This window comes from Xylocopa sonorina, chromosome 1, assembly GCF_050948175.1.
Source record: "Xylocopa sonorina isolate GNS202 chromosome 1, iyXylSono1_principal, whole genome shotgun sequence".
Classification (NCBI taxonomy): Eukaryota; Metazoa; Arthropoda; class Insecta; order Hymenoptera; family Apidae; genus Xylocopa; species Xylocopa sonorina.
Window position 1 is genome coordinate 18,741,930 of NC_135193.1, and position 26,720 is coordinate 18,768,649.

At 40.7% G+C, this 26,720-nt stretch overlaps 6 protein-coding genes across 7 annotated transcripts; 4 read left to right on the forward strand and 2 right to left on the reverse strand.

Annotated features, from left to right (window-relative positions):
* The first annotated feature begins 332 nt into the window (after positions 1-332).
* Positions 333-2,213, forward strand: LOC143432828 (mitochondrial 2-oxoglutarate/malate carrier protein). The gene is made up of 6 exons (XM_076909740.1): positions 333-605; positions 999-1,214; positions 1,296-1,426; positions 1,501-1,671; positions 1,759-1,858; positions 1,935-2,213. Exons 1-6 carry the CDS (start codon positions 550-552, stop codon positions 2,134-2,136), a joined length of 876 nt encoding a protein of 291 aa, XP_076765855.1. The 5' UTR covers positions 333-549; the 3' UTR covers positions 2,137-2,213.
* A 672-nt stretch (positions 2,214-2,885) lies between these two features.
* On the forward strand, positions 2,886-7,332 carry Rev1 (Rev1 DNA directed polymerase). Of its 2 annotated transcripts, none has more exons than XM_076909311.1 (6): positions 2,886-3,341; positions 3,406-4,837; positions 4,920-5,361; positions 5,451-6,579; positions 6,824-7,012; positions 7,140-7,332. In XM_076909311.1, the coding sequence occupies exons 1-5, from the start codon at positions 3,288-3,290 to the stop codon at positions 6,968-6,970; spliced, it is 3,204 nt and encodes a 1,067-aa protein (XP_076765426.1). In that variant the 5' UTR covers positions 2,886-3,287; the 3' UTR covers positions 6,971-7,012; positions 7,140-7,332. The 2 variants fall into 2 exon arrangements, with proteins under 2 accessions (XP_076765426.1, XP_076765425.1); XM_076909310.1 differs by having other exon boundaries at positions 2,888-3,341; positions 6,824-6,966.
* Bur (GMP synthase burgundy) lies at positions 7,046-11,510 on the reverse strand. The gene is made up of 9 exons (XM_076909339.1): positions 11,367-11,510; positions 10,294-10,562; positions 9,991-10,203; positions 9,590-9,887; positions 8,920-9,397; positions 8,590-8,831; positions 8,333-8,503; positions 7,817-8,248; positions 7,046-7,733 (listed from the first exon to the last, which is right to left on the reverse strand). The coding sequence occupies exons 2-9, from the start codon at positions 10,512-10,514 to the stop codon at positions 7,632-7,634; spliced, it is 2,157 nt and encodes a 718-aa protein (XP_076765454.1). The 5' UTR covers positions 10,515-10,562; positions 11,367-11,510; the 3' UTR covers positions 7,046-7,631.
* A 654-nt stretch (positions 11,511-12,164) lies between these two features.
* On the forward strand, positions 12,165-13,009 carry LOC143427336 (cytochrome b5 domain-containing protein 1). Its single transcript, XM_076901421.1, has 2 exons — positions 12,165-12,662; positions 12,733-13,009. Exons 1-2 carry the CDS (start codon positions 12,165-12,167, stop codon positions 12,949-12,951), a joined length of 717 nt encoding a protein of 238 aa, XP_076757536.1. The 3' UTR covers positions 12,952-13,009.
* Positions 13,010-13,209: 200 nt separating this feature from the next.
* On the forward strand, positions 13,210-15,045 carry LOC143427403 (malate dehydrogenase, mitochondrial). The gene is made up of 6 exons (XM_076901549.1): positions 13,210-13,381; positions 13,460-13,755; positions 14,140-14,397; positions 14,484-14,616; positions 14,684-14,886; positions 14,947-15,045. The coding sequence occupies exons 1-6, from the start codon at positions 13,210-13,212 to the stop codon at positions 15,043-15,045; spliced, it is 1,161 nt and encodes a 386-aa protein (XP_076757664.1).
* A 9,414-nt stretch (positions 15,046-24,459) lies between these two features.
* Positions 24,460-25,797, reverse strand: LOC143429435 (uncharacterized). The gene is made up of 5 exons (XM_076905112.1): positions 25,616-25,797; positions 25,298-25,532; positions 25,040-25,196; positions 24,769-24,930; positions 24,460-24,615 (listed from the first exon to the last, which is right to left on the reverse strand). Exons 1-5 carry the CDS (start codon positions 25,734-25,736, stop codon positions 24,460-24,462), a joined length of 831 nt encoding a protein of 276 aa, XP_076761227.1. The 5' UTR covers positions 25,737-25,797.
* Positions 25,798-26,720: the final 923 nt, after the last annotated feature.

Here is a 26,720-nt window from a genome sequence, read left to right on the forward strand (position 1 = left end):
TGCACACGTGTGTATGCGCATTTATACATGCAGCGACATATTTAGTTCTCCTTTGAAATTTTAACTCTTCAGTGATGTGATTGAATTGTGATAAATAGATCGATTAAACAATTATCTCAACTTTAATTATAAAATGAACAACTAAAAATCTGTGTGCTATGGAATTCTATATTATCGGCGCTGCCCTGTTATCAACAGTACCCTACCATTGCGCCGTACCAAACTTGACTGTGTTGATCATCGAAATCGTCCTTATCGCGTGTGGTACGTATTACAAATAATTTCATACTACAAGATGTCGCTAAAACACAAAAATCTTACGATTTAGTATCAATCAACGAAGTATGGAATTTCTCAAGAATTTGATAATATTTCATTTAGATTATTTTAGTACGCTGGACTAGTCTTTACTATGCAGAGCTACTGCTTGTTCTTATTCTTTTAACGTTTTGTGAACATTACATTTGTTTTCGAATTTTTAAGAAATTCTGAACTCAAAAAAGTTATCAACTTGATTATTAATTTAAGTGTTATATATTTTTTATAAAAATGAGCAATCAGAAGGTACCAAATTCAATAAAGTTCCTTTTTGGAGGAACAGCAGGGTTGGTTTTTTATTATCATTTTGCAAATAAGCTTTTAAGGAATAATATATATACGTATAAGTTTTTAAAAATTGAAATAAAAGATTGGTTATAACCAAACGCTTGCTTGGCTTTGTATGTTGTTATAAAAATAAGTTAGTATTTATATGTACACATATATATTGTTAGATATTTATAGATACTTCTCCTTACTTTTCTATTTTAATATTTTTATAAAAATAACTCCACGGTCTTTGCCACAATCTTGGATTAGATTTGAATAGTCTTTGCTGTACTTTGCTCTGACATGTCAATCATGATGTGTGTTCTGGTTTTGCGAAACTTTTTTACTTCCTCACTATGCGCTGTTCTGTGAATAACATGATAAAGAAATGACTTAATTTATTATTCTAGAATGGCTGCAACATGTTTTGTTCAACCATTAGATTTAATAAAAAATCGCATGCAATTAAGTGGTACAAGAACATCTACAGTCAGTGTAGTATCTTCAATTATAAAAAATGAGGGTATATTAGCTCTTTACTCAGGATTGTCCGCTGGTCTTTTACGCCAGGGTACATACACAACTACGCGACTTGGTATATATACCTGGTTATCTGAAATAGCTTCGTGAGTACAAATCCAGTGAATAATATCACTGTGGTAAACATAAATGATTTGTATTCAATTGTTTTCTATTCTTACATTCAGAAAAGACAGTCAACCTAATTTTTTTGTAAGAGCATTGTTAGGTAGTACTGCTGGATGTATAGGAGCATTTGTAGGTACTCCTGCCGAAGTTGCGTTAATTAGAATGACTGCTGATGGTAAATTACCTATCGGTATGTCTATTATTAGCTACATGTTAGATAGGGATACAAGAATTCTGAGTAGTGAATTAATATTATATTTTTAGCTGAGAGACGAAATTATAAGAATGCATTCAATGCATTATTTAGAATAGCGAGAGAAGAAGGATTTTTAGTGTTGTGGAGAGGTACTGTTCCAACAATGGGGAGAGCCATGGTTGTAAATGCTGCTCAATTAGCATCATATTCTCAATCTAAAGAAATGTTACTTAATACTGGTTCGTAGACATGTAAATAACTAACAACCAAGCAAATAACACTAGAGTAATCCTCTATTTTTACTTCTTTTTTATCTACTTGGCTAGGATATTTTGAGGAAAATATTATGTTGCACTTTGTAAGTTCCATGATCTCAGGTTTAGTAACAACTGCTGCTTCTATGCCAGTTGATATTGCTAAAACAAGGTAAATATGGCATAAGATTAAATTAGTGAAACTGTCGTGAAATTCGTTCACATTTTGCACTGTTAATAACTTGCAGGATTCAAAACATGAAAATTGTGGATGGTAAACCAGAATTTAATGGCGCAATAGATGTCATTATTCGAGTATGTCGAAATGAGGGAGTATTTTCATTGTGGAAAGGTTTCTTCCCCTATTATGCTCGTTTAGGTCCACATACTGTTTTGACATTTATTTTCCTAGAACAAATGTTTAGTTTTTATAAAACGTATGCTCAATAGCAGTTTGGTTTAATACACAAGCATGCAGTAGATTAATATTTCGAACAAAAATTCCAACTTATTTTTTAAATAGCTTTTAAATTAATGATTTTAAATTACTTCTAAATAAATGATTCTTTTACATTACATATGTTTTATTTGAAATCTAACTTTTTTTGAAGTATATATTTTTGCAAAAGAATATTAATTGTCCCTGTGCTGCGTTTGTGTATTAATAGTTAATTTACTCTCAAAATTTCATAAACGCACAATCACAAACTTCAGTCTAAATTTTGCTATATATTAGACAATAATAAAAATGATACATTCTGCCATACATAAACAATGCATTCTAGGAACATTCTTTGCATATACGAAATCGTTTGATACGATTTTTATTTTTTATTCATTATTATTGTAAAAAATATATAGATACATTTTATTGTTTTATAACATTTCTATCTCTAAAGATTTGTTACCATAAATATATAAATCAACATCTATTATGTTGGTTTAACATGTTGTACAAAATGTTATTTTACAACGTTTGTACTCAAATTGTAAATTATAATGTATCGGTAATTATGTATAATTATAATAGTAGAAGCTACAGCTACTGTCTGTCACTTTCATATATTGATGTCCGTATGTTACGTACATACATATTCATATGTAGAAAATACTTTGTATAAATAATTGTTAAATAAATGTAAAAAATTATTTTTATGTATGTATATATGTCATCCTTGTTAAACATGAACGAGGTATTTAAAAAACATGAGTTAAAAGAGACTATGTGGTGCAAGTATTTAGTTCACGTAGCTACTAAAGTTAAAGTGAAATGACCTTTCATCGTATTCGCATTGACCACGATGGTTGCGAATATAGCATTGCGAATCAGCTAATATGAATAATTTATATCTATGTAAATACTTGCATATGTACATCGACATTCACTTAATATCACTTAAATGTTTAATTCATTTGTTCAAAATCCTATAAATGTCGATGAGGTTCATTTCGTTCTCGCAAGGTTATATGAGAACGAATATTTTATTAGCGGAGAATGATCGACGTATTTGTTGTCCAAGATGATAATTATATAACAGTCTAAATGCATTTAAAAATTCCGATTTATTTTTATTTCCCATTCTTTTGAGATTGTTGACATAATGTCGAAAAAGAAAAAAGGAGAAAATTGGGGGGAAAATGGATTTGAGGATTGGGTACGTATTAAAAGATAATGTCTAATTAAGCAAACTGGACTTCAACATAACAAGATATTTGCAGGGTGGATATATGGCTGCTAAACAAGCAAAATTAGAAGAGCAATTTAAAGAGGAAGCAAACAATGAAGTTAAAACGTCAAACATATTTCAAGGAATAGCAATTTTTGTAAATGGTTATACCGATCCAACAGCAGATGAACTTCGTCGTTTAATGATCTCGCATGGTGGTTTATATCATCATTATATGAGGCCAAAAATAACAACTCATATTATTGCATCTAATTTGCCATATTCAAAAATATTATTATATAGAAAAAGTCAAAATCCTGTTCCTATATGCACGCCTAAATGGATTGTAGATAGTATAAAAGCTGGTAGAGTGCTAAACTTTCAAAATTATTTGCTCTATTCTCATTGTACAGATGTACAACCTCAGCTGAAATACGTGGTAAAAGATAAAGAAGAAAAAACAAATGCTACTTTACAAATTCAGAATAATCTACATGTAGATAATGAAGTAAATAGTTCAACAAATGATAACCAAAATGATGCAGCTAAGCATACATGTACGAATCAGAATACCACTAATTCTGTAGTTTCAATGAGTTCAAGAGATGCTCATTCAACAAAGAATTCTGAGTTTATATCAGAATTTTACAATCATTCAAGATTACATCATATTGCAACAATGGGAACAATATTCAAAGATTATGTTAATGAGTTAAGGGATAAAAATAATGGACACTTTCCTGATCTTACAAAGTTAAAGGCATTGAAAGACTTTAAATTGAATAAATCAGTATTTGATCCTGAGTTAAGCTATAATATTGAACCATTTGATTTACAAGAAGAAAACAAGGTAGAGATTAGTCAAGATTCTGTTATAATGCATATAGATATGGATTGCTTTTTTGTCTCGGTTGGCCTCAGAGACAGACCAGACTTAAAAGGCTTACCTGTTGCTGTGACACATGCAAAAGGCAATAAAAATCCTGCAAATAATAATAAGCAAACTTTAGATGGTAATATAAATAAGGATGACGAACATGGTTCATTGTCAGAAATAGCATCGTGTTCTTACGAGGCAAGGAAAGTTGGTGTGAAAAATGGGATGTTCCTCGGAGAGGCATTAAAAATATGCCCTAATTTAAAAACAATATCATATAACTTTGAAGGTTACACTGAAGTTTCTTACATGTTATATGATACTGTAGCATCATACACGTTAGATATTGAAGCAGTTAGTTGCGATGAAATGTATGCGGATTGCACAAAAATATTACAAGAATCTGGTTTAACACCAATGGAATTTGCAACTATAATTAGACAAGAAATAAAGGAGAAAACAGGATGCCCTGTGTCAACAGGTTTTGGAAGTAGCAAATTATTAGCTAGATTAGCGACAAGGAAAGCAAAACCAGATGGTCAGTTTCATATACAACAGAATAACATTAATGATTGTATTAGTACTTTAAACGTACAAGATTTGCCAGGTACGATATTATAGGCTGAGTTAATTGGTAGGACTATGTGTATATTCTACAGCTCTTTAATAATATTAATTATTTATGTTAGGGGTTGGGTGGACAACTGCACATAAATTGAACAGTATTAATGTACAAACTTGTGCAGAGTTGCAAACGATTTCATTGGCAACGTTACAAAAAGAATTTGGCAAAAAAACAGGTGAAATATTATATAATATGTGTCGCGGTATAGATAATTCGAAGCTTAGTTTAGAACACGTTAGAAAATCGGTTTCGGCTGAGGTCAATTATGGGATACGATTCGAAAGTAACGACGATGCAATAGATTTCCTAAAAAAATTATCTCGCGAAGTATGCAATCGGTTAAATAAAGCTAATGCGAAGGGTAGATGTATCACGTTGAAATTATTAATCAGAGCAAAAGAAGCACCTAAGGAAACTGAAAAATTTATGGGTCATGGTTTGTGCGATTATATGACAAAGTCAAAAAATCTGATCGCATCTATTAATGATGTCGACATTATAACGAAGTAAGTTAGACGATTATTTAAATACTTCTATTTTAAGTAATCGTTACTATATCTAAAGTAACAGAATAATTTATTCGTGCATACTGTAGGGAGGTCATTACACTTTGGAATCAAATGCAAAAACCACCCGAGGATGCAAGAGGCATCGGTATACAAATATCTAGACTAGAAATAGTAAAAAGTAAATCTCGCTATGCAACTATAACAAATTTCATGAACAAGAATAAACTAAGTGATAAAATTAATCCATCTTCTTTGGAGATAAGTAAAAGTAACAAAGCTCAACCTTTACCAAACTCAAATGTCGTTTCTGGAAATGCAACTACGAGTAACGAAGAAAAATTACATATTCCTCCTGAAATCAACGAGTCAATTCTTTCGGAACTTCCGGAAGAAATACGAAATGAGATTTTAAACGATAATAAAAGTAAAATGTTAGTAGAGAGCAACAAAAATGAAGAGACAGCTAGTGCACAAAAATCAAATAAGAAACATGTTCAAACGCGTCAAGAAAATTTTTTTAAGCAAACGAAATGCGGCATTTCAAAACCAGCAAAAGTGGAAATGCCTTCAATTCAAGAAATCGATATGTCTGTTCTAATAGAACTACCTGAAGATATACGAAACGAAATTCTCAATGAATATAGTGTTAAAAGAAATCAAAACGAAACAAATATTAATACAAATGAAAACAATGGCTGTACATCTTCGACTAGTAATGCAGCTCCGGTAGGAATTAACCACGATAATCAGAATATATCTTTTTCTCAGATAGACCCAGAGTATTTAGCCGCATTACCGGACGATCTGAGACGCGATGTTCAAATGTACTGCACTGCTAAAAAATCTGAATTGTGCGCAAAAACAAGGAAGGATGAGATCAATCATAACACTGGATCGACGAAAATTGAGGATGTAAAACAAAATGTAAAAAATAAAAATACCGGTAAAAGTGGTAAATCGACGCATTCCAGAAACAAAAAGAAAAACGTACAAACTGGATTGAAGACAAAAAAGAACGTAAACGTTACTGAAAAATGTGGTATAATACCTTCTGTACAAAGAATGGAATATGTCGATGATCAAATTACCGCGGATGAAGCCCAGGCCATTCTGTCTCATAATCGTACGATATCGGAAGATAATGAAAATACAAATCAACATCAAGACATTTTAATAAATCTTGTAAATCGTTTACTTAATCTACCGTTAGAACAGGTAGCAGTTGTGATTTAAATCGTTATCTATCCTTGTAGATTATTTCCTTTCACGGATACATTTCGTCGAGATGCTTAAAAAATACCAGAGCGATGAGACGGTAGTCAATTTCGATTAAATTATTTGGTATAAAGGTCGTGGGACGCATGCTCGATAATGCATCTGTGATTTTTGAGCGTTGCCCTCTGCGAATAGTGTTTATGGTAACAATGATTAGGCAAATATAAAATATACACGGTTTCAGGTAAAAATGCAAATACAATTATGGATTACTAATTCTAAAGTTGTGAACGAAGTAGACTTTTTATCGCTTGCAACATTTCTGAGCATGCTTCCGGAGAAGAAACGCATCGAAGATTTGCACGTTTTATTGAAAACCATGCATAGGTAATCTATACTCTAGCCAAGATTCGTACATACACCCTCATAATAGGTAGACAGATATTAAGTAATGTAACACAGAGGATTTAGGGCATAGATATCATTTTACTCAGTTACGATTGATAAATAAAAATGATATTAAAGACAATACATTAACTTATTTATGTTCATATTTTTAGATGTATGACAAAAACTGGAAATTGCATTTGGCATAGAACATATAGGAAAACAGTAAAATACGTTCAACATTATATGCAAATTGAATATAACAGCAACCTAATGGTACCACCAATCAAATGCAACCTTTTGCAGTGTAACAGTGATGTAATGTAAATCTTTCGGAATTTAATAAATTAATATTTTTACAATGAGGTTAATAAGAAACCTATTTACAAGCAAACATGATACTTACCTTCAATTTCATTGAACACAGTATCAGTATTCTTTAGGTAACATATTAATTTACAGTGGAGAACATATTTTTTTTTTAAAGAACTTTGCTCAAAGGTTTCATATATAAATCGGTAAGAAGTCATAAACCTCGAATTCGTACGTATTTTTTGTAATATATATCTATATATATTTTTAAATATATTTTTTTTATACTTTGTTGTCGTTACGCGCTGGGAAGGTGAAAAAATAGAAAGGGGTGAGTCAGAGATGAGCGTTTACTACTCCCATTCGGTAGTTCCTGGCGGTTTAGATGTTAAGTCGTATAAAACTCGCGAGATACCGGGTATTGAAGATATTTCAGTCACCAATTTCTTCACCACCTATGACCAACAACAGAATATATTATTATCAGACAGCTAGAATAGTTCCTAGTTCCTCAACTCGTACGATGCATCGAACTTACGTGTAGCGGCAACTCCTTCCCAGGAATAGCCGGTGTGCCAGTCATAAAATCATTAGTAACAAATGGCCTAAGAACAACTGAACGTTGGCATGAGGGTATTCGAAAAGCAGCGTCGCGGTCGAAATGTATGGGAATTAAAACTACTGGCATTTGACTGATTGCTCCCATACAGCCATTGGTAGCTAGCACTAAGTTTGCTACGTGATCCGCTTGTCGGAGCGTAGCTATCACATTCGACGTAAGATGAGTCGGTGTGATATCTGTCACAGGATGGTGTAGTTGAGGGCCAAAAATGAAGCATACACGATTTACATTATGACATACACGTGGAATTAGTTTCGCGAGGAACAATAAATCCTTCCATTCTATTCCCTCGGACAAGTTTTCTTCACTAGATAAGCCTACTACGTAACTGTAACTTCTTCGATCTCCCTAACAACATCACAAATATGATAAATAGTCGATTCGTTAGATCGTATAGGATTATTCATAAGATTTGAAAAAAAAAAACGCTACCTGTACTCCAACACTACGTATAGGCAAAAGTGTTGCAGAGATATGACGGTAACTCGAAAGTTGTCGCAAATACTGACGTTCGGATTCACTAGTCGCACCCTCTACGCGATTTAGCAATCCGTGTTTCTTTTGAAGCATTTGTTCATACTCTGCCATTATTTTAACTATCACCTTGAATTGAATTGAATTACGAATTTTAATTACGAATCTGTTATTTCGAAATTTTTATCGATCTATCGTACTTTAAAAGAAAGTACCTGTGTTTCCGAGAAATCTTTATCCATATAAGGTTCATCCGCGCATAAAATGCGCACAGCTAGCCCAGGTCCGGGAAACGGATGACGAGCAACCAGCGATGCTGGTAATCCAAGATCGCATCCTAATTGTCTCACTTCATCCTTATGAAAATCTTTTAACGGTTCTACTACATGACCTTGTGCTCTTAATGCTCTAACGAGTTCACTATCATTGTGATGCGTTTTTATCGCATCTGCTTTACCTGATAGAACCGTTTATATTTTATGTGAATATAATTTGTTACTTCTAACAGATATGAAAGAACAATGCATTTACAACTATCAATTTACCACTAGCTAATGCACTCGCACTTTCTATAAGGTCAGGCCTAAGAGTGCCTTGTCCAAGAAATACTTCTTCTGGCTTCAAACCCATCTCTGCCATTGCTTCATTGGCTACTCTTACGAATACATCTCCTATGATTTTTCGCTTCTCTTCCGGATTAGTTGTTGCGCATAACATTTTAGTTAGTCTAGTTCTTGGGCTAGTTGCGGTTCCACATATTCCTTTGCTATTTATAGTATTTGCATTGGCTACTGGAGTAACATTATCCAATGGGACAGATGTAGTTCCTTGCATGAAGCAACGTCCGGCGTTCACCACTCTTAATCGGATTCCCAATTGTGCTAAACTTTGTTCCACAAATTGCGATTCTCCTTTCCGCATAAAGCCGTTATTGATATGCAGAGCTATGACTTGTTCCTTATTTAAAGCTTTATGTAACAGTGCTGCGCATACCGTAGAATCCACACCTCCGCTCACTAATAACTATCATTGTTTTTTTCTATTTTAATTGACAATCACATTTTGTCATACCTTACACTACGTTTTTAAGTATTTTCCAAGATAGGTCATATTTATGCAATAACTACTATATGTATGTATATATTACAAATATTTTACGAGTCTCTTATAGAAATACGATTTATATACTACAATAGTTAAGAATTTGTTTCTTACCAAAACTTTTTTGTTGCCAACTACGTCTCTGATATACTGAATACACTGCGCTTCTCGACCGCGAAGTGTATAGTTACCGGTAAGGCCAGCAATGCCAAACAAAAAATTGTGCAACATTATTTTTCCATTGGGTGTAAGATCTACTTCGGGATGAAACTGTACACCGTATAAATTCATTTTATCACTTGCTATCCCTGCTATAAAGTTTGATGATCTGGCAGTAATATGAAAACTATCGGCCACCCTATCTATACTGTCTCCATGTGTTAACAGTACCATTTGCTCCTTTTCCAAGCCCCTGATAAACAATTAATCTTTTCTCTCTTTTCCTTGCTTCTTTGCACACATTACATTTAAATACAACAATACCAAATAGAATAGTTTTTCTGGGACTCACTTACTTAAATAATAGGCACTTGGAGTCTATTTCAAGTGGGAACTGTCCATCCTCCCTACCCTCCTTACTGATTACCGTACCACCAAATTCCTTGTTCATCATTTGCATACCATAACAAATACCTAGTACAGGAATTCCTATTCTGAAGATGTCTGCGTCATATTTGGGTGCATCTTCTGCATATACTGAACTTGGCCCTCCAGAGATTATAATAGCTCTAAAAATATTTAATCGAACAATAATTATTTATACAACATATCTTTACCTTTAGACATATCTTTAATATCAGAGTATCGGATAATCTTACTTATAGCCTTTTTCTTGAAGCGTAAACGCAGATGTGTCAAGAGGCAGAATTTCACTGTGAACATTTAATTCACGAATTTTTCGATCTATCACTTTACCATATTGCGCCCCTGCATCCAGAATGGCCACTTTTTCATCAACACATGCCATGCCTAATGTCCCTTCGTTGGCTCCATTATTTCTCTCTGCGCGAAACAATAATCCGTCCGCGCTCTTTTCCATTTCAAAATTTCTTGTATTGCTATTGCTATTGCTGTTATTTTAATAACCCTACAAGGTTTAAATAAATAAAATTCAAAGCTAGATACAATTAAACAGATGAAAGAATAATACATTCTTAAGTTCTAATGATACATTGAAATATATTTAATCCTTTTGTAATAGCATTAAATATTAGCTATAATCTAATGAAGGACACAGTGAGAATATATTAAAGCATAAAGATTATCAGATGATAAATTATCTTTTTTTAAGTTATGTATACATAATATGTATTTGCATGTATCATTTTAAAGTTAAACCATGATTCTGTCATGAAATGATTACGTGCAAATCATATTTATTCTACTTCAGAGTTGTTGAATATTAATTATTGTATTATTAATATTAGATAATCTTATTAATAGTAGATGAGTAAAATAGGATCATACATTGGAAATATGGTATGCAGCTTTAAATACGAATGATATTCTAAAATTGTTTTCTTTAATAAATGGAAGAGTTACACAAACTATTCCGTTATGATTAATAATTAAAAGTATTACTGGGTGTAAATATAAGATGCTATTATAGTATACCACAACCCAGTATAAGTTCTGACAACTACTGTATATCACAGATATTTGATTTAATTCTTCCATTTATTTGAAGGGTTGTACGCGGATGTTTCACATTATTTGATAAACGGCATAAATGATGTTCAAGAAAAAACTACTAAATACGATGTTTAGCGAAAAATAAATAACCGGCCGTAAATTTTACGAGCACGTTTCTTAGAAACGAAAGTACTATAACAGCACATCCACTACATGAATCATCTTTTCAAAGGCCAGGAAAATATATCGTAAGACTCACCAAATTATATGAAGCAGAGAATATTTCACACGCAAATCACCAAGTAACGTAAAATTAATTACAGCAAAACAGAATGTGCACCCTTTGGACGAGGCAGCCATTCAATCGCCTGCAATAGCCACAATACAGTGACTGCCTTCAGATTGAAAGTATCATGGGAAACCAACATCACGTTCTGAAAGTTCCTAGCACGATACAATATTTATTGGAATAACCGACCAATTTACGTAAAAGTTTCAACTATCAGCTCGTTCGTTAACATATTAACGTTGTTACGCGTATCTTTAAGACTTCAACGCGAAAAATCTTTTCCCTAGTTATCAACTCTGTCTACGAACCATCTAGGTCTTTTGTGGAATAGGAATAACATGAAGGTAGCAAAGTCTGGCATTTATTGAGCAGCATTTTTTGGGCATGTTTAAGCACTATGTTTATTGTTTCTTTGTTACATGTATATATTTAGATAACATAGACATTACGCTAAAGTACGGCAAATATGACGCGTGTCATATTTCTTTAAAATGTTTAATTAAACTTTAGATCAATGTCTCGAATCGTTAGAACAATGACGTAAAACGGGTTAAAATAAAAAACTATCTTATCGCGAATGTTTGTTGTTTCGTAAGACGTTTCGAAATTGTCGCTTTTTACAGCATCGTGAAACACGTACCGTGTGTTATTCGCGACGTAGCATGATTTTCAACCGAAAATCGGTCGCTACAGATTCTGGAAAAAGGAAACATACGCTTATGTACATATATATATACATATATATACGGACAACGGCTTTCAAATGAAATGTCAACCGTGAAAGAAATTTTTTTGCCAGATGAAAAAGAATCGTACACAATCGCTAGGGATGCTACTGACGATGCCTCCAAAGCAGTCGAGTATTTTCTACCGGCAGAAGTTGCGATACATAATACACGGTTTGATTGTTGGGTTTCATATCTTGGTGGGGTATACGATTTGACCGATCTTTGCGTAGTTTGGGCCGACAGAAAAGAGATTAAACCAATCTTAGCTTATGCCGGTAAAGATATAAGTCATTGGTTTGATCACGAAACGAATGACATTAGATATCACGTGCACCCTGTTACGGGTGTGTTGGTACCGTATTGCCCTCATGGTCCAATTCCGGATGTAATACCTTCCGTAGTACCTACCGCTAGTTGGCGACCACTAAACAAATGCCCTTGGTGGCTCGATGAAAAATATAAAAAGGGACGATTAACCAAAAACGCACGGCCCTGTAGAATTTTAAATGTCCTCACCGGGACGCAAGTCGTTATAATGGTAGGGTCTTCTCTGTCGGAATAAATAAAGTTTGTTGACATCGACGCGTTAACGAGGAAATTTCATGAAGGTTTGCGAGGAAGACCCCATCTGGCGCATTCGAGAACGTGCCCTTATTTACAACGCAAACGGATCGTCTTATACGTGGAAATTCGAGGGGAAGGACTTAAGTATGAATTTAACTCTGACAGAAAATGGGATTCCGGACGAACGGAATCGTTTTGCCGCCTGTGGCCTTCCCGAGGACTATTACATTCCATGTCTTATGTGCTACTACGACGATAAATAATATCCTGTCAGATTATGTAATTCGAATCGATAGAAAAGGTGACCAACATTTCGCACCAACGATCCGTATAAATAAAATCAACGGAAATTATCGTTGCGAGAAAAGTTTCCTACGATATCATCGCTAAAGACTTGAAGCGAACACAAAAGATGGCACCACGGCCATTTCGATGAATGCGCGGTGTAGACTTTCATTTAAAGAAAGAAGAACTTTATCTTGTTTTCGATAAGGTATATTTAGAGAATGTAGCGAGACAACATGTTCCCATCTTTTGTAATTCGTCCATTTAAAAATTCGATTTCGCGTATTTTCTACGGCAGATATGGCCAGCATCCGATTGAAAATGTTTTTCGAATTACCGGAACGCAAACTAAAAATTTCTCTTCGAAATCTATGAAGGTAGCTGTTTTGGGGGCTACTAGCAAAACGGGTAATTAGTTTAGGTTACGTTCTCCATGGTTCTCTACTTTCTACATTACAATCTATATGATAATGTTACATCGTATAGGGAATTGTCTCTCATTACTTCTAAAACAGTCGTCTTTGATCGATGAGTTGGCAGTTTTCGATAATAAATGCACGTATGGTCTCGCGCTGGACTTGAATTACATCGACACGAGATGCAAGGTTAGCACTTGTAATTACCCCGAGAAGAGTCTCGAGCACACGCTCCAAGGGGCGAAAATAGTGATGATCGTAGCGGATCAAACAGTTACGGGTGAATCGAATTCGTACGCGGTCCTAAAATCTAACGCGGAGATGCTATCGAATCTGCTACCGAATGTCATTAAATTTTCTCCTCAGGTAATGATATAAAATCCTCCAGAAAATTAGCTTTCAAGTATTTTTTATTACATATAATACTTTCCATATCTGTTTACACGTATTTTACATTTTCATTCTTATTATTACTCCCGTGAAAGTATAATGAATGTGACAACGAAAATGCGTTACGGGTTCGAATAATGGCTCAACATCGTGTTCCGTAGCGCATAATTAACCCGTTCTTTTTTTTTTGTTACGTACAGCAGTCGGCCTCGGCATTTAACGCCCTCGCGATTTCAACAATTACGGGCAGGTTGTTTTCCGACATTCCTCGTGACCTCAGCAAAGACAAGGATGTTTGCCTTTGCTCGCTTAACATTTCCTTTCTTCCTAGCTATCACTTGTAGGTTTTTATTTTTCTAGGCTATGGTCGCGATCGTAATGAATCCGATAAACAGCTTAATACCTCTAGCGATGGAAATGTACAAAAAGGCTGGAGTTTACGAGCACAATCGGCTCTTCGGTGTAATTACCGTCGACTGTCTTAGAGCAAACAATTTTGCCGCCGAGATTATGGGTGTCGAACCAGAATACACGATCGTGCCCGTGATCGGTGGAAGTTGTTCGAAAACGACCATTCCGCTTTTCTCCCAAGCGAAGCCTTGTAACAAATTATCTCAGGTTAATAGCACGCCTGAAAAAATCCTCTGATAGACGATAGCGTCATTGATGTTGTACATTAATCGATTCATTGATTGATTTATCAGACGGAAACTAGGCGATTAACGCACGCTGTAAGAACGTCCGACGAGAAGATAACGAAAACGGCTAAGGACAAAGAAAGAACATTTTTCGCTATGGCTTTCGCTGCCGCCCGGTTTGCCGTATCCCTTTGTAAAGGTATTACATCGAGATATGAGTAATATCGCACTGATTAGATCTAACGTTTCGTGGTTGATCCATTCAGCTTTGCGACATCAGAGTAATGTCGTGGAATGCGCGTATGTTAGATCCTGCGTGATACCAGAATTAACATATTTCGCTGCACCGTTGGAATTGGGTCCCGATGGAATTCAAAGACATTTAGGTATTCCACCCTTGAACGATTACGAGTACGAGCTTCTCAAGGCAGCCGTGCCTTGTTTAAAAAAGGCCATTACACTCGGAGAGGTAACGAGATACATTTCGAAATATTTGAGACGGCAAAGCGATGTCCTTAATCATTCGCAGATTCTTGCTCTTGGAGACGGGACCGTTTCTTCCGAGATATGTCCGCAACATACCAATGAGTGCGACCAACTAAATTCACCGCGCGCATCTTCATCGTAACACCAAACGATTCGTGTACCGCTGTCTTTCTCTTTTTTTTGTAGAAAAGAAGCAAACAGGTATTCGATGATATTGTCGTCATATTCGTTTCACGCGAAAAGTTTTAATGCTACTTGTGTTCCGCAAAAAGCGAGGAAACAATAGCTCGTAAAGCACGGGAGACCGCGAAGCATCGTGTCGAAACGAAACGCGGTACTCGAGATGAAGCCACGATAAACCTGTAAAATAGTTAATGGCGATCGTAATAGCGGCAGCGATCCGTTCTGTCGGAGGCATTGGTTTACGAGCGCGCTGATCGTCCGCGTGGGGATCGGACGCATTTATTTTCGCGTAAACCGACGAACGCTATTCACAAATGTTCGACTGTATCAACTCTTAATGATACCCTTAGACGATCGTAGCGTTTATTACAGATCGGTTCGAATCGAATCGATTTCGTCGCCTGGCTGAAGCTCGCTCGTTTGTCATTTAAGCGTAGCGTAGTAGAAGTCGAGGGGAATAGGCGGTGAGCAGAAAAGTGTACGGATCTGATAAGGAGGAATAGAATCTAGTCTGAAAGATTGTAGAAGCGGACGCGGTTTTCGAAGAGCCACCGCATCACCGTGTCTCGGGTTACCAGGTAGATACGCGCAACAAAAGTAGAAGAAACTCGTCCTTTCCGCATTCCCGACACGCCATGCTGTTCCCAAGTGTGCGCGGCGACTGCAGACAAGATACGGACGACTGCAGCTGGCAACTCTTTGGCAGAAGGGATTATTGCGAAGTCGCGGGGAGGGAAAAGGTGCGGGTGTTGCCTATCGTAGATCCTCCGCAGGCGAGCCTTAAACTCTCTACATTCCAACGCGATTCAACCTTAGCCATACTAAACAGCATAATACCAGCCGTGGAAGAATCACCTTCCTCCTCGTCTTATGAGTTATTCACTTGACACAGCCGGTTCACCGAATCGTACCAATTTGCGCTACGCGAATTCGTTCGTTTTACTCCTGGTTGCTTGCTCCTTTCCCTCGAGTTAATATCGTACGATCACGGCACGACGTAGCTGCCACGAAGCAGAACCGGACGTTTTTCACGAGACATCAATCGCAGCTAACGCGCAACTTAAATAGTTTCGAGCAACGATCCGTCTTTTTGCCGTAGACACCGGTCGGTCTTGATGGTTATAACCGGCGAGGCTCGTTTCGACGGTAACGACGAGTGTTTCAATGTAGGTACTTAGGTAATATTTACGCGCATAAAGCCGCGAACAAAGTAACAGAACACTCCTGGACGAGAGGAGAGGAAACCTTTCCTGTCCATAAAAACAAAGACTTACATAATGGGGTTTATACGCGTAGGTAGAGGTACGCGTAGTTTTTCATCGGAGGAGCACCATCGGCGGAAGTTCGAAGATCAGATATTCGTTTGACCGGTTTCGTTGGAGGATCGTCGAGGGCCTGGTCACCGCCATTCGCGTGGTTCTTGCCGGTCTGACTTATACGTCGGTAGCGCCGGTAACTCGCGGAACAGGAAATTAATCGCATAGTTTCTCACGACATAATAGCGGCAATACCCACCTGCCCGTTTCTCTTGCCTCCGCGATCTTTGCCTCCCGTCCGACGTCAGAAACGTGGTGTCCGCCGATAATTGTTTTAATTACGCCGATACTAACGACCCCTGAAAGCCAGAAAATATAACCGTTCCCTCGCCTAAATGGCCAGGCACGCTTAACGAGTCGAAACTTTAAAATGCAATCAGCCAGTTGGCCAACTCGGGCACGCTCGCTGGCGAGCGCGCGTTTATAAATTCCGCTCACATATCGGCAGGCCTCGTAATGTATTTTCGATGTATTCCGCCGATCGGAATTGGATATTTTTACGACGCGAGTCGCGAACGGCAAAATCTTTTAATCGGCCCCGCGATCCTCGCGATCGATGTGCCCGTGTACGCGTTCGTATAACTGTCAACATCGATCGAGCGTACGGTTGTACCATCTAGAAATACATAAGCCCGTTGGTATTCGAGCATTAGAACGCCTCACACGACCGCTTTTTCTTACCGACGGCTGGCGCCGTCTGGCTCTTTCTTGTTCGATTCTTCTAATCAAAGAGGTTATCGAGGATTGCGTAGTATCGATCCCGCGTTCCTCTCTTCAAGGACGCAGCCCGGAGGACATACGGTTGCGATTAAGAAGAGAAATCGCTCCGAGTGAGCCGTCCCCGCGTCGTGACGCGTAAAGAAAATCCACCGGATCCCTCCGAGCGTGTAACCGCGCGTTTTCTCGCCTCGTTAGTCTTCGATTTCCATCCTATTCATTTCGCCCCGCGAACAAAGTAAACGATCCGCGTACGGGACGGAGGCGGACTTAATATTTTCGATTTAACGTCGCCGGTACATCGATCAACGCGGTTTCAAGGACCGGTTACGTGGATGCGTTAGGGAAATAAGAGGAGACGCGCGAGAGGACAAATGGGCGGGAGGAGGTGAACGTCCGAGGTATAAGGCCATTTGCCGATATACCGGCCAGAGGATCGTTAATAGCGTTAATCGTATCGAATGACGGCCGTTCTAAACGTGCCCATTTTCCCATCGCCTGTCCGTCTACTTACGCTCGATCGCGAATTAATCGATAGCTACGATAGCGGCACCGGTTGACCGGAAGGATAGGTTTCCCTCCACCAGGTGGATTTTCTCCTATCGGTCGCGCGTATAGGACAACGTACATATGTACGTACGTAGTAACAATGGCGGGCATCGGGTGTACTTGAGATAGGTAAGAAAAAGAAGAAGGGGAAGAGCAGAAAAAGAAAGGGATGACGGGTGAACGGCCGCTGAATGGCACGACCTTCCGAGGAGGCCGGCCGAGCGGCCGAGCGGCCGTACGACGCGATCCTGCATATATGTAACTACACTCCCCCGCAACAAGCTTCCGCGTTCGAAGAAGCACACTCGAGGCTAGACGCGCTTAGATACGGTGAAAAGCTTACGGTGTTTCGATGCAAGGGATAGCTAACCTTTGCCCGGCATCGACAAATTTTCCTCCCCGTCCGCCGTTCGTCGAATCGATGGATCGCGCGAGTGCCCGCCCGGGTGGATAATATTCAACCTCGATTCGTTACGGCGTTAGGCGCGAACCTACCTACCTACCTACCTACCTACCTGTCCCTACAATCCGCGTAATCTTATTTAACTACGGTTCTAATAATAGTTGCAACGACCTTTTTACTTGGCCGGTATTAGCGGACGGGGTACGGGCGTATCCTATTTTCTCTCATTGTCAATGAAAAATACCGCGAGCCGGCAAACCGGCTGCATTCAGCAATACGGCTGCACCGCGATCGGCCCTCTGCGCTCGCGGTGCGCAAGGGGGCATAGGAGTGCAGTGACTTTGCACCGCGCGACTGCGCCTAACCTCGGAGATCGTTCGCTAGTTTTCTCTCTTTTCACCTTTCACTATTTACCTCCCTCTTCCTATGGCGCATTCAGATCCACCTACATCATCGCCATTGGCGCCTCTGTGATCCTCCACCGAGATCCTGCTCTCGGGCCAAGGCGAGAGCATTGTTGCCAGGAATCCTTAACAGCAAAGGCGTAGTTCGCGCGAGCGTCTACGGACAGCAACGAGGTCAACTTGTTACCCGTACAACCAGATCGCGGCATTAAACACCCTCGCGCGAAATTTATCGAGACCCATCGACCGACCGGTTTCAATTATCTTCCGATTCGAGAAACCCGAAACAACCCCCTCCCTCATCCCCGATTCGATCGGTATCGCTCTCTTTTTCTAACGCCCCGCGCATCGCACGCCTCTCGGATCGTGCAATTAACAGTTTCCCGCAGGATCTTCATCCTTAATTCGTGGCAACGGTAATCGCGAGAGCAATCTTTCACAGGCAATCTGCTGCAGGTGTTAGCTTGTTTCTCTGCCTCCTCGATGGATCGGTAACCACTTTCGCGTCTCGTTTCCATCCGAGAATTTACAACCGCTTTACGTCAGGGAATGCGCGAGTTCCTATTTTTCCAAACGAAATATTTCGCATTATCTAGTCGAACCTTGTTAAGTCTCTACCCGTGCCCGGTACCTATACCTATGAATTTCTGTACACACGTGGTACTCGTACACGTACACTCCGATGCTACCATAAAGTTGCACATCCTTTATGGGAGGCGATGCTCCAGCAACTCAATGATAGGGTAGCCTCTCTTCGAAAATGACGCGATAAACATCATTGTCAAGATCTTCTGCAAACGCATTCAGGATGTGCCTATAAGAAAATTATTGTGTCGTCCCGTTTTTCCTGTAATTTCGCGCAGCGGATCGCGCGGTTCTTATACATATACGACGGCCTTGCCTTTGCGCAAAACATTTTAACGTTTACCACGCACGTAGTCGAATAATGTGCCTACTTTTATTTATGCACTTTTGAAACAATGTGCGCGTATCTGCTCGAGGCATCGCCGCACGAATCTTAAGATACGAGAGTGGAGCTGAAACAGGAGATTCTCTTTCTTTCCTCCAGGCAGCCACGGCTGCCTCTAGTGAACCTAGACCTCGAGGGCATCCTTGAACTTGACGATACCCGCGAGGGCTAAGGAGAGAGAACTACGCGTGGCACTCGAGGCGCACTTGTACTCAGTTCTGTACACACGTATTCCTGTTCTGGCTTGGCCTCGCACAGTTGTTCGTCAGCCTCAGTTTTCGGTCGCAAAGTCGCGAGCTGGTTGCCTCGAATTTGTATCAAAAACAGACGGAAACATCGTTCGCTTTCCTCCTTTATAATCCTTTACGAGTCTACCTATACGAGCTGGTAACAAGCCGCGTATAAAATATTGCGACGCGGAACGCATCTTGTATTCGTAATGCCAATGTTGCAGACAAGTTGGATGTTAAACGTGAAATATTAGGCGACGTCAAGGATTCGTCGTACACAGCTCCGTCTAGAGATCTCTCATCTTTCTCGGAAGAATGATAAACCCAATCGAGGATAATTAGAAGTTACGACAGTCACAGGTGTCACACCGTTAAGAATTCGAGTAAGGATTAACGCGAGGATCCCTACGGCGAATCAACCAACTTTCCATAATCGCATATTCAAGTCGGCTCTTAGCTGCATCGCGGCAGGGATTCACGCGTGCTTATCTCGCGTTAGAACGTATCTTACGTTAGGCAATATCTCTGTATAACGCGTAAAATATACACGGGCAACCGTAATTGTACAGGTTTAAAGGTAAGAGTCGAGGAATGCGCTGGTTCCGCAATGGGAAACAGACGTTTCGTCTCTGGTAAACTTGTATTTAAACTCAACCGTTCCACTTCCCGCTTCCGTCGTGCCATCGCGTTTCAAAGCGAGGATCAAGCGCAGCCTGTCGTTCTCCAAACTTCCCAAGTACCGCGTCCACGGTTTCGAGGGCTGCAATTATCAGCGTCCGTTTCGTTTCCTCGTGATCGACGAAAGCGGTTGTATATACTTTCCTCGAAATTAAACGAGACTCGGCATACACTTTCCTCGCGTTGCGTAATACATTAGAAGTATAGGTTTATGGGGAAATCGTACGAGTCAGAAATTGCCGCCCGTGCGATTCTCGGTCAGTGGAAGCCTCTCGAATCAGGAAGCGAGTATCGCCGTGGAACAAAAACTATCGCGTGACCACCAGTTACTCGGTTCTTTAGGAACATTTAGCGAAATATACACCCGTGATTGCGCAATGCGTTCCCTGATGGAAAGTGTTGCGTTTCGCTGGTAGACATTTTCCACCGTTACCCTTCCGCAGCTACAGACGCAGCCATAAGTTGGCTAATGAAATCTCCGTAACGGGCATGTATTCCTCCTCGCCTCGATATCGGTGTTACGTTACAGCGGGACAACAATTACGCGCAGTCGATGGAATCATTCGTTAAACATGCGCTGAGAACGAAATTGTTAGCCACAAAGAAATCGATTTCCTCGCCAGGGAATTTTCAATCAAAATTTTCACTGTACTTACCTCCAGATTTTTACGAGAGCGGAATTGCGACACGTCGTTTGGATACGTTCAGATTACATCACGTCTCATTACGACACTATTGATACACGTACTTACATAGGTTGTTAATGAGTCGGGGCGCACGGTACTCTGCGGCTTACCACATGGCTACCTTCATCAACTTTTTGATAGCTTCTGAGGTCCGCTGTAATAACAACGATGAAGATAATCGTATAATATCTAATCGTAACAGAAATAACGATTCTCTGCTTTTACACGATCGCTGATTCTTCCCAGACGCGATACTCTCTATGCTCGATGGATGCGTTCGTTTTGCATGGTACATCGTAAAAGTGTGATCAAGTGAATTTGCAAACTTCCCTTTCGTCATTCGTTGTCAGTCGTGTATCAGAAAATTGGTTGCGCAATAGTACGCGTTACGTAAGACTAGAAAACCCATTGGTTCAGCCATTCAAAACCCCGTTCGATCCATATTTTTCTGGGTCGGATCGGAGCGCTTGGTGCACGTCGAGGACAACCTATACGGATCCCTGGGCGACCGCTCTTGCGTTCAACGCGGCAGATGAAGACACGCGAATGCGGTTAGACACCCAACTGAAATTCGAGATCCACGCGTGTTTTCCTGGATTATAAATTTATTCCGATCTCCATGGAAAAGGAGCGAGTTCTCTCTGTAATCGTGCACCACCCTTTGGAAAATATATTAGCTCGGGTTCGACTACTTGGACCGGCTACGAAAGGGATTACGTTGGGTGAAACACAAGAGTACGCGGTAAACGTTCCCTTATGACGATATTACAGTCCCGGTCATTTACCATAATGTCACATTGTTCTCGAGTGGCGTGCTCGAAGAACACACCCACGTTTCGCTATACAGCAATGGAAGGATACAGCGTGCAGCCTTTTGATGATTATTATAAAATCATTTTCCTTTCTACTATGCTATTGTATGAACCCTGATATATAAAGAAGCATTGTTAACTTTCAGTTACGTACGACACCGCTCTTGTACAATTCTCTGCGCGCACGGCCAGCTCTTACCACAATTGCGAACAACATCCGTTTCCTTGCTTCTGCTGAAGTTCAACCAAGAAATGATCCACGTCACGTTATGTCACCGTGGATGCCCGTTTCCGAATAATTTTTCCGAGCTTAACAAACATCTTAAAATCTGGAGCAATTTATACGACCACGTTTCCATCGTCGTTGCCTTCCAGACGGATCGTTCGTCTTGCTGGCCGCCCCCAAGCGCTACCGTGGTAACGCGGATACATCCACTCGCGGAATGGCCAGGCGTAAAGATCGCGAAGAGGCCGTAGAGAAGCGAGCTCATCGTTAACTCTAACGGTTCCTCTGCATCTTGGTAGTCCGCTCTATGATCTTACGACCACGATCTTTGCTCTTCCTTAGATTCGAAAACCGTAGGTAGTTTACCGTCCTTGCACTCTGTACGTTAGTCGGAGGAATTCCTTTATCCGTTCGCGTAAAATTTCATCAACAACAGTTATTAAACCGCATTTCTGTGGGAAAGGCGTTGTAACACCTACAATGTGGGCACCCCGGGTTTAATTAGACAATGCGGAGGGAGTCGAAACGAATTTCATTGTACTTTATTAAACCAGGACTTAAATTTAATTTTATCTCCCATCGTGTTTTACGCTCCTCTCACTTTGGCGCTTTACACGGCAACGCGCGTGTATACACGTATGGACGATACGTGTGTGTATATAGGTGGGCAAAGTCGTGACTGCCGTTCGTTCGCACGACGGAGCCACACGAAGGATTTCGTTCGAAGCTGTTATGGATGGAGCGGGGCTTAACTCGCGATCAACTATCAACCAAGATCATAGGTTAGTTGGCTCGGTACTCGTTTAACGCTTTTATCTTTGTTCAGATGTGTCGGCGGATACCTAACACATCAGGTTATTGAGAAAATCGTTCGTAAATGCACTCTCATCGCGATACTCTGCCCCTCGCGAGTTAACTAATTTCATCCCATTTCCAAAGAATAACAAATAATTTCGATTCGTTAGAGAATTGATAGTTCGATCCCGGCACGCTGTCAGCGATTCGATATTAATGGCCGTGGTAACGTTTACGCTCGCGGGCTGGTTCGCTCGAATCATTCGCATAGATTCCACGGCTGATTACAGTGGGAAGGGACGATCGCGAAGATGAAGCACGTTTCGATTTCTTTCCTCTGCCATGCAAAGAGAATCCGAACGCTTTCCGGTGGACAACCGTATTTATCACCGTCACGGGATCGTTTTACGCGCGCCTCGATCTCACCGGTCGATCATTGCTCGCGATCCGCCGATGATGATGCCGATTTACCGGGCGTATACGCGATTCGTTTTTGTCGCGATCGAGTTCACCGTGACATTGGTCGCTCGATCGGTATCTCGCTGTCAGATACGCTTTCAATTTAAAGCGATCTAAGAATAAATTCGTTCGATCGGGGGATAGTTCGGTCTTGTTCGGCTTGTCACGCGGATCGAAGAGCGATGTACGCGCGGTACCAGAGAACACCCGTAGACACGGTCCCTCGAGTTATCACGGTAGGTAGTTTATCTTGCGGCTGAGAATTTATTGTGGTAAAAAGGAGAAACAGAAGAAAAAAGAAAAAGAAACTGCGAGACGCGAAATACAGTCGAGGAAGGAATGGATGTTAAGTAGCAGTTCCGAGCAGTATGACAAGTGCTGCTCACGTTCGATGAATCACAGACGATCCCAAAGAACGCTGAAACACAAACGCACGCATCTAGCATACGTTCGTTGGTAAATGGTTAATAATTCCATCATGTCCGGCGACTGGTTCCTAGTAAACTCGTTCCGCTGGGAAGATCGTAACGCGGCGATCTTTTACGTGATTTCTCGTACGTTCCACGAATAACTTTTGTTTTCGTCAGGAACGACGGGACGGTGGAAAAGTTTCCGTCGCAGAAAGGCGAACAGGCGTAGGTTAAAATTCGTGCGATCGAAATTGTAGAATATCGAGGAACGGTGAACGTGTAGGAGCGATCGTAGATACCAATATTCGATAGTATTGGCGGAGTCGTAAAAACGGTCGGACGTTTTATCCGGCGAAGTAGGTTACGCTATTACTCGGTGGAAAAACGGCGATGGAGCGAGTGGTGACTGCAGGTCGGGTGGTGCAATCTCGGCGAGGCAAAAATCCCGTAGCCTGTCTACGTTCCCTTCCTCGGCACGAAGTTTAAATGTTAGCCACAATAGCGTGCCATGTCAGCTGAATCGTGTCGAAACGAACGGGCGAACGGACCTTCTACTCGAGTTAAACCTGTTGTAGGTGTGTAGCTAGCTATCCCCCAGCCGCTCTTACCTGGACAAACAATTTAGAGCGAAATCTTTCGACTCGTTTCGCCGTACGACACTAATTAGTAGATACACGTATATACTCTAATTGGCAGATAGGTGGAGTATCGTCACGCGTTACTCCTGGTGTTTCTCCGAATCGAGATCGCGGATTTTATCGTAGTTCTGCAGGGTTTCGTACAGGATTATGTAATTATCGCGAAGCTGAACCAAACGATGCCATAAGTTGGCGTGAATCACTTCGCTAGGTTTCGACTCCGCCCCGGGCATTATCTGCTCCGGAATAAGTAATAAAGAAGAGTTTCATTAACAAGGTTGAAAGTGCAATTGGAAACTGTTGTTACGGTTGCGTTCACTCGAAAGGGAAATTATAATGCATTCCCCGGGAGTGGTACGCAACCGGCCATAATTAGCTTTAAGGATTACTTTGTCGGTGGTCCGTCGTGCGCGATTCACTTGAAGGTACTTGAGATGAAAGAACAGCTCGTAAGCCCAACAGTCGATCGTTTCTGTGTTACGAGTTGCATTCGTTAGTTCGATCGGAGGCGATTCAGCGGCCAAAGCAATTGCTTGCAGCCAGCGTTTCAACTGAACAAAAGGAACTTGTTTCGTTAACGGGGGATCGGAGGCTTGTGGGGGAGGAAGGGGTGAAAAGGGAACGTGCAATTTAAAGCGCGTGGAATTTTCGAATTCTTACGATCGTAGTGTCGGTGATAAGTTTCACTACGGCGGGTCTCATAACGTCGATAAGCTTCCCGATGACCGTGGTATCTTTCTTCAGCGTAGTCACGTAAGTGGAGAGAGAGCTGTTCCAATTCGGCGAAGGTCCGCATTGGGCATTTTTCAACTCTTGCCTTCACCGGGGAATAACACGCGCGATCATTCTTTTTTTTTTCTCCCCCCTATTTTTTTTCTCTCTTTCAACTCGTTTTTACTCTTACTTATTCGGTTCTACCTTTGGAAGAACGTTGAAATTACGTTGTCCATAATGTACCGCGATGGGGCAATGACGATTTTCTTGGTACACGTTGCCAGGCTGCTGACTATAAATGCTAAAAGTTGTCCGAGCGGTCCGGGTCTTCGACGTGTATTGCATCCAGTTATACCGCGCGATCGATAGTATCTCCTCTTGCAAATTCCGTGTCGGGATCGACTGCGATCACACATCGATAAAGAGTAGTAACTTGAAACTGGAGGAACGTAGGGCGTAAAAGAAATGAAATCGGTCCATTACGCGTGCGTACGCGCCACTTAAAATTCCATCGATAATTACCACCGAAGTCCGAGACGCTGTTTAGATCGCAATTCTTCGCGGTGGAGAGCGTCGTCTGGCACTTGGATTTCCGCTCGACGGCCGTCTCATTGTAGTTGCTGTTTCGTACCGATTCGGGCATGTACTCGTTCACGTACTCGTTCAGCTCGATGATTTTGTTCGGGAACGTTTCCAAAGAGTTCGATGCCTGCGCCGAGGATGCAACGAACGTTGTAAAGGTTAAGCTCGAATCTCGACTAAGTTACGTTTCGTACTTCTCGATGAAGTCGCTCGAGGCACAGGGTCTCGCCGCTCGTCCCGCAAGTCATCCCGATAATTCGCAAATAGCCAGGCTAAGAACCGTAACTGGATGTCTCACGTGAATTTGGATCAACGTGCATCTTGGCGTCCCCGTCGGGTGAAAACCAGCGACCACGATTCGCGAGGAGAATTCATTGATAAATTTCGACAACGAACGATCGCGAACTTGTCGCCGAGATACGAGCGACGCGAACGCGGCCGCGTTATTACGAACAGAAGCGTGTTTTCTACGAAACAGAGGGTCAAGATAAATAGTGTAACTCGGCGATACGCGCGGTGCGGTGTATAGGATGCATTCAAAAGCAGACGGTTAATGAGAATGCAATGAGCGCCTTAACTCCACCTAAGATCGCCGAGCTGGAAACGGATGTGCTTTCAGATTTTTCCTAATTAAGATGTGGCCGGTGCAACTCCATTACGTAAAGCAACCATCTTGATTTACCGTTCGACTCGGCGGCGATCCGGCTGCAACAAAACCTTTATGGTCACGAGAGAATTGGAAGGACTCGAAAAGAGACGCGAAACGAAGGGCTGCCGGTCTTCCTCCTCTTCTCGTCCCCCCCGTCCGTTCTCGTTCTCTTCCATCCGCTCGTTCTCTCGTGTCCGCAAGTTTCGCGGAGGTGCCGAGGTGAGATCTCCTCGAAGATCTACCTACGATGCACGAGCACTATTACTGGCACTGGCAAGGGCTGCCTGGAATGCGATGCAAATTTTATACGAATCGGTTACACCACGACCCGTCGAATACCTCTACGAATCTGAACCTTTGATAGGCTCGGCGAGATCGTTGAATGCCAAGTGGCGA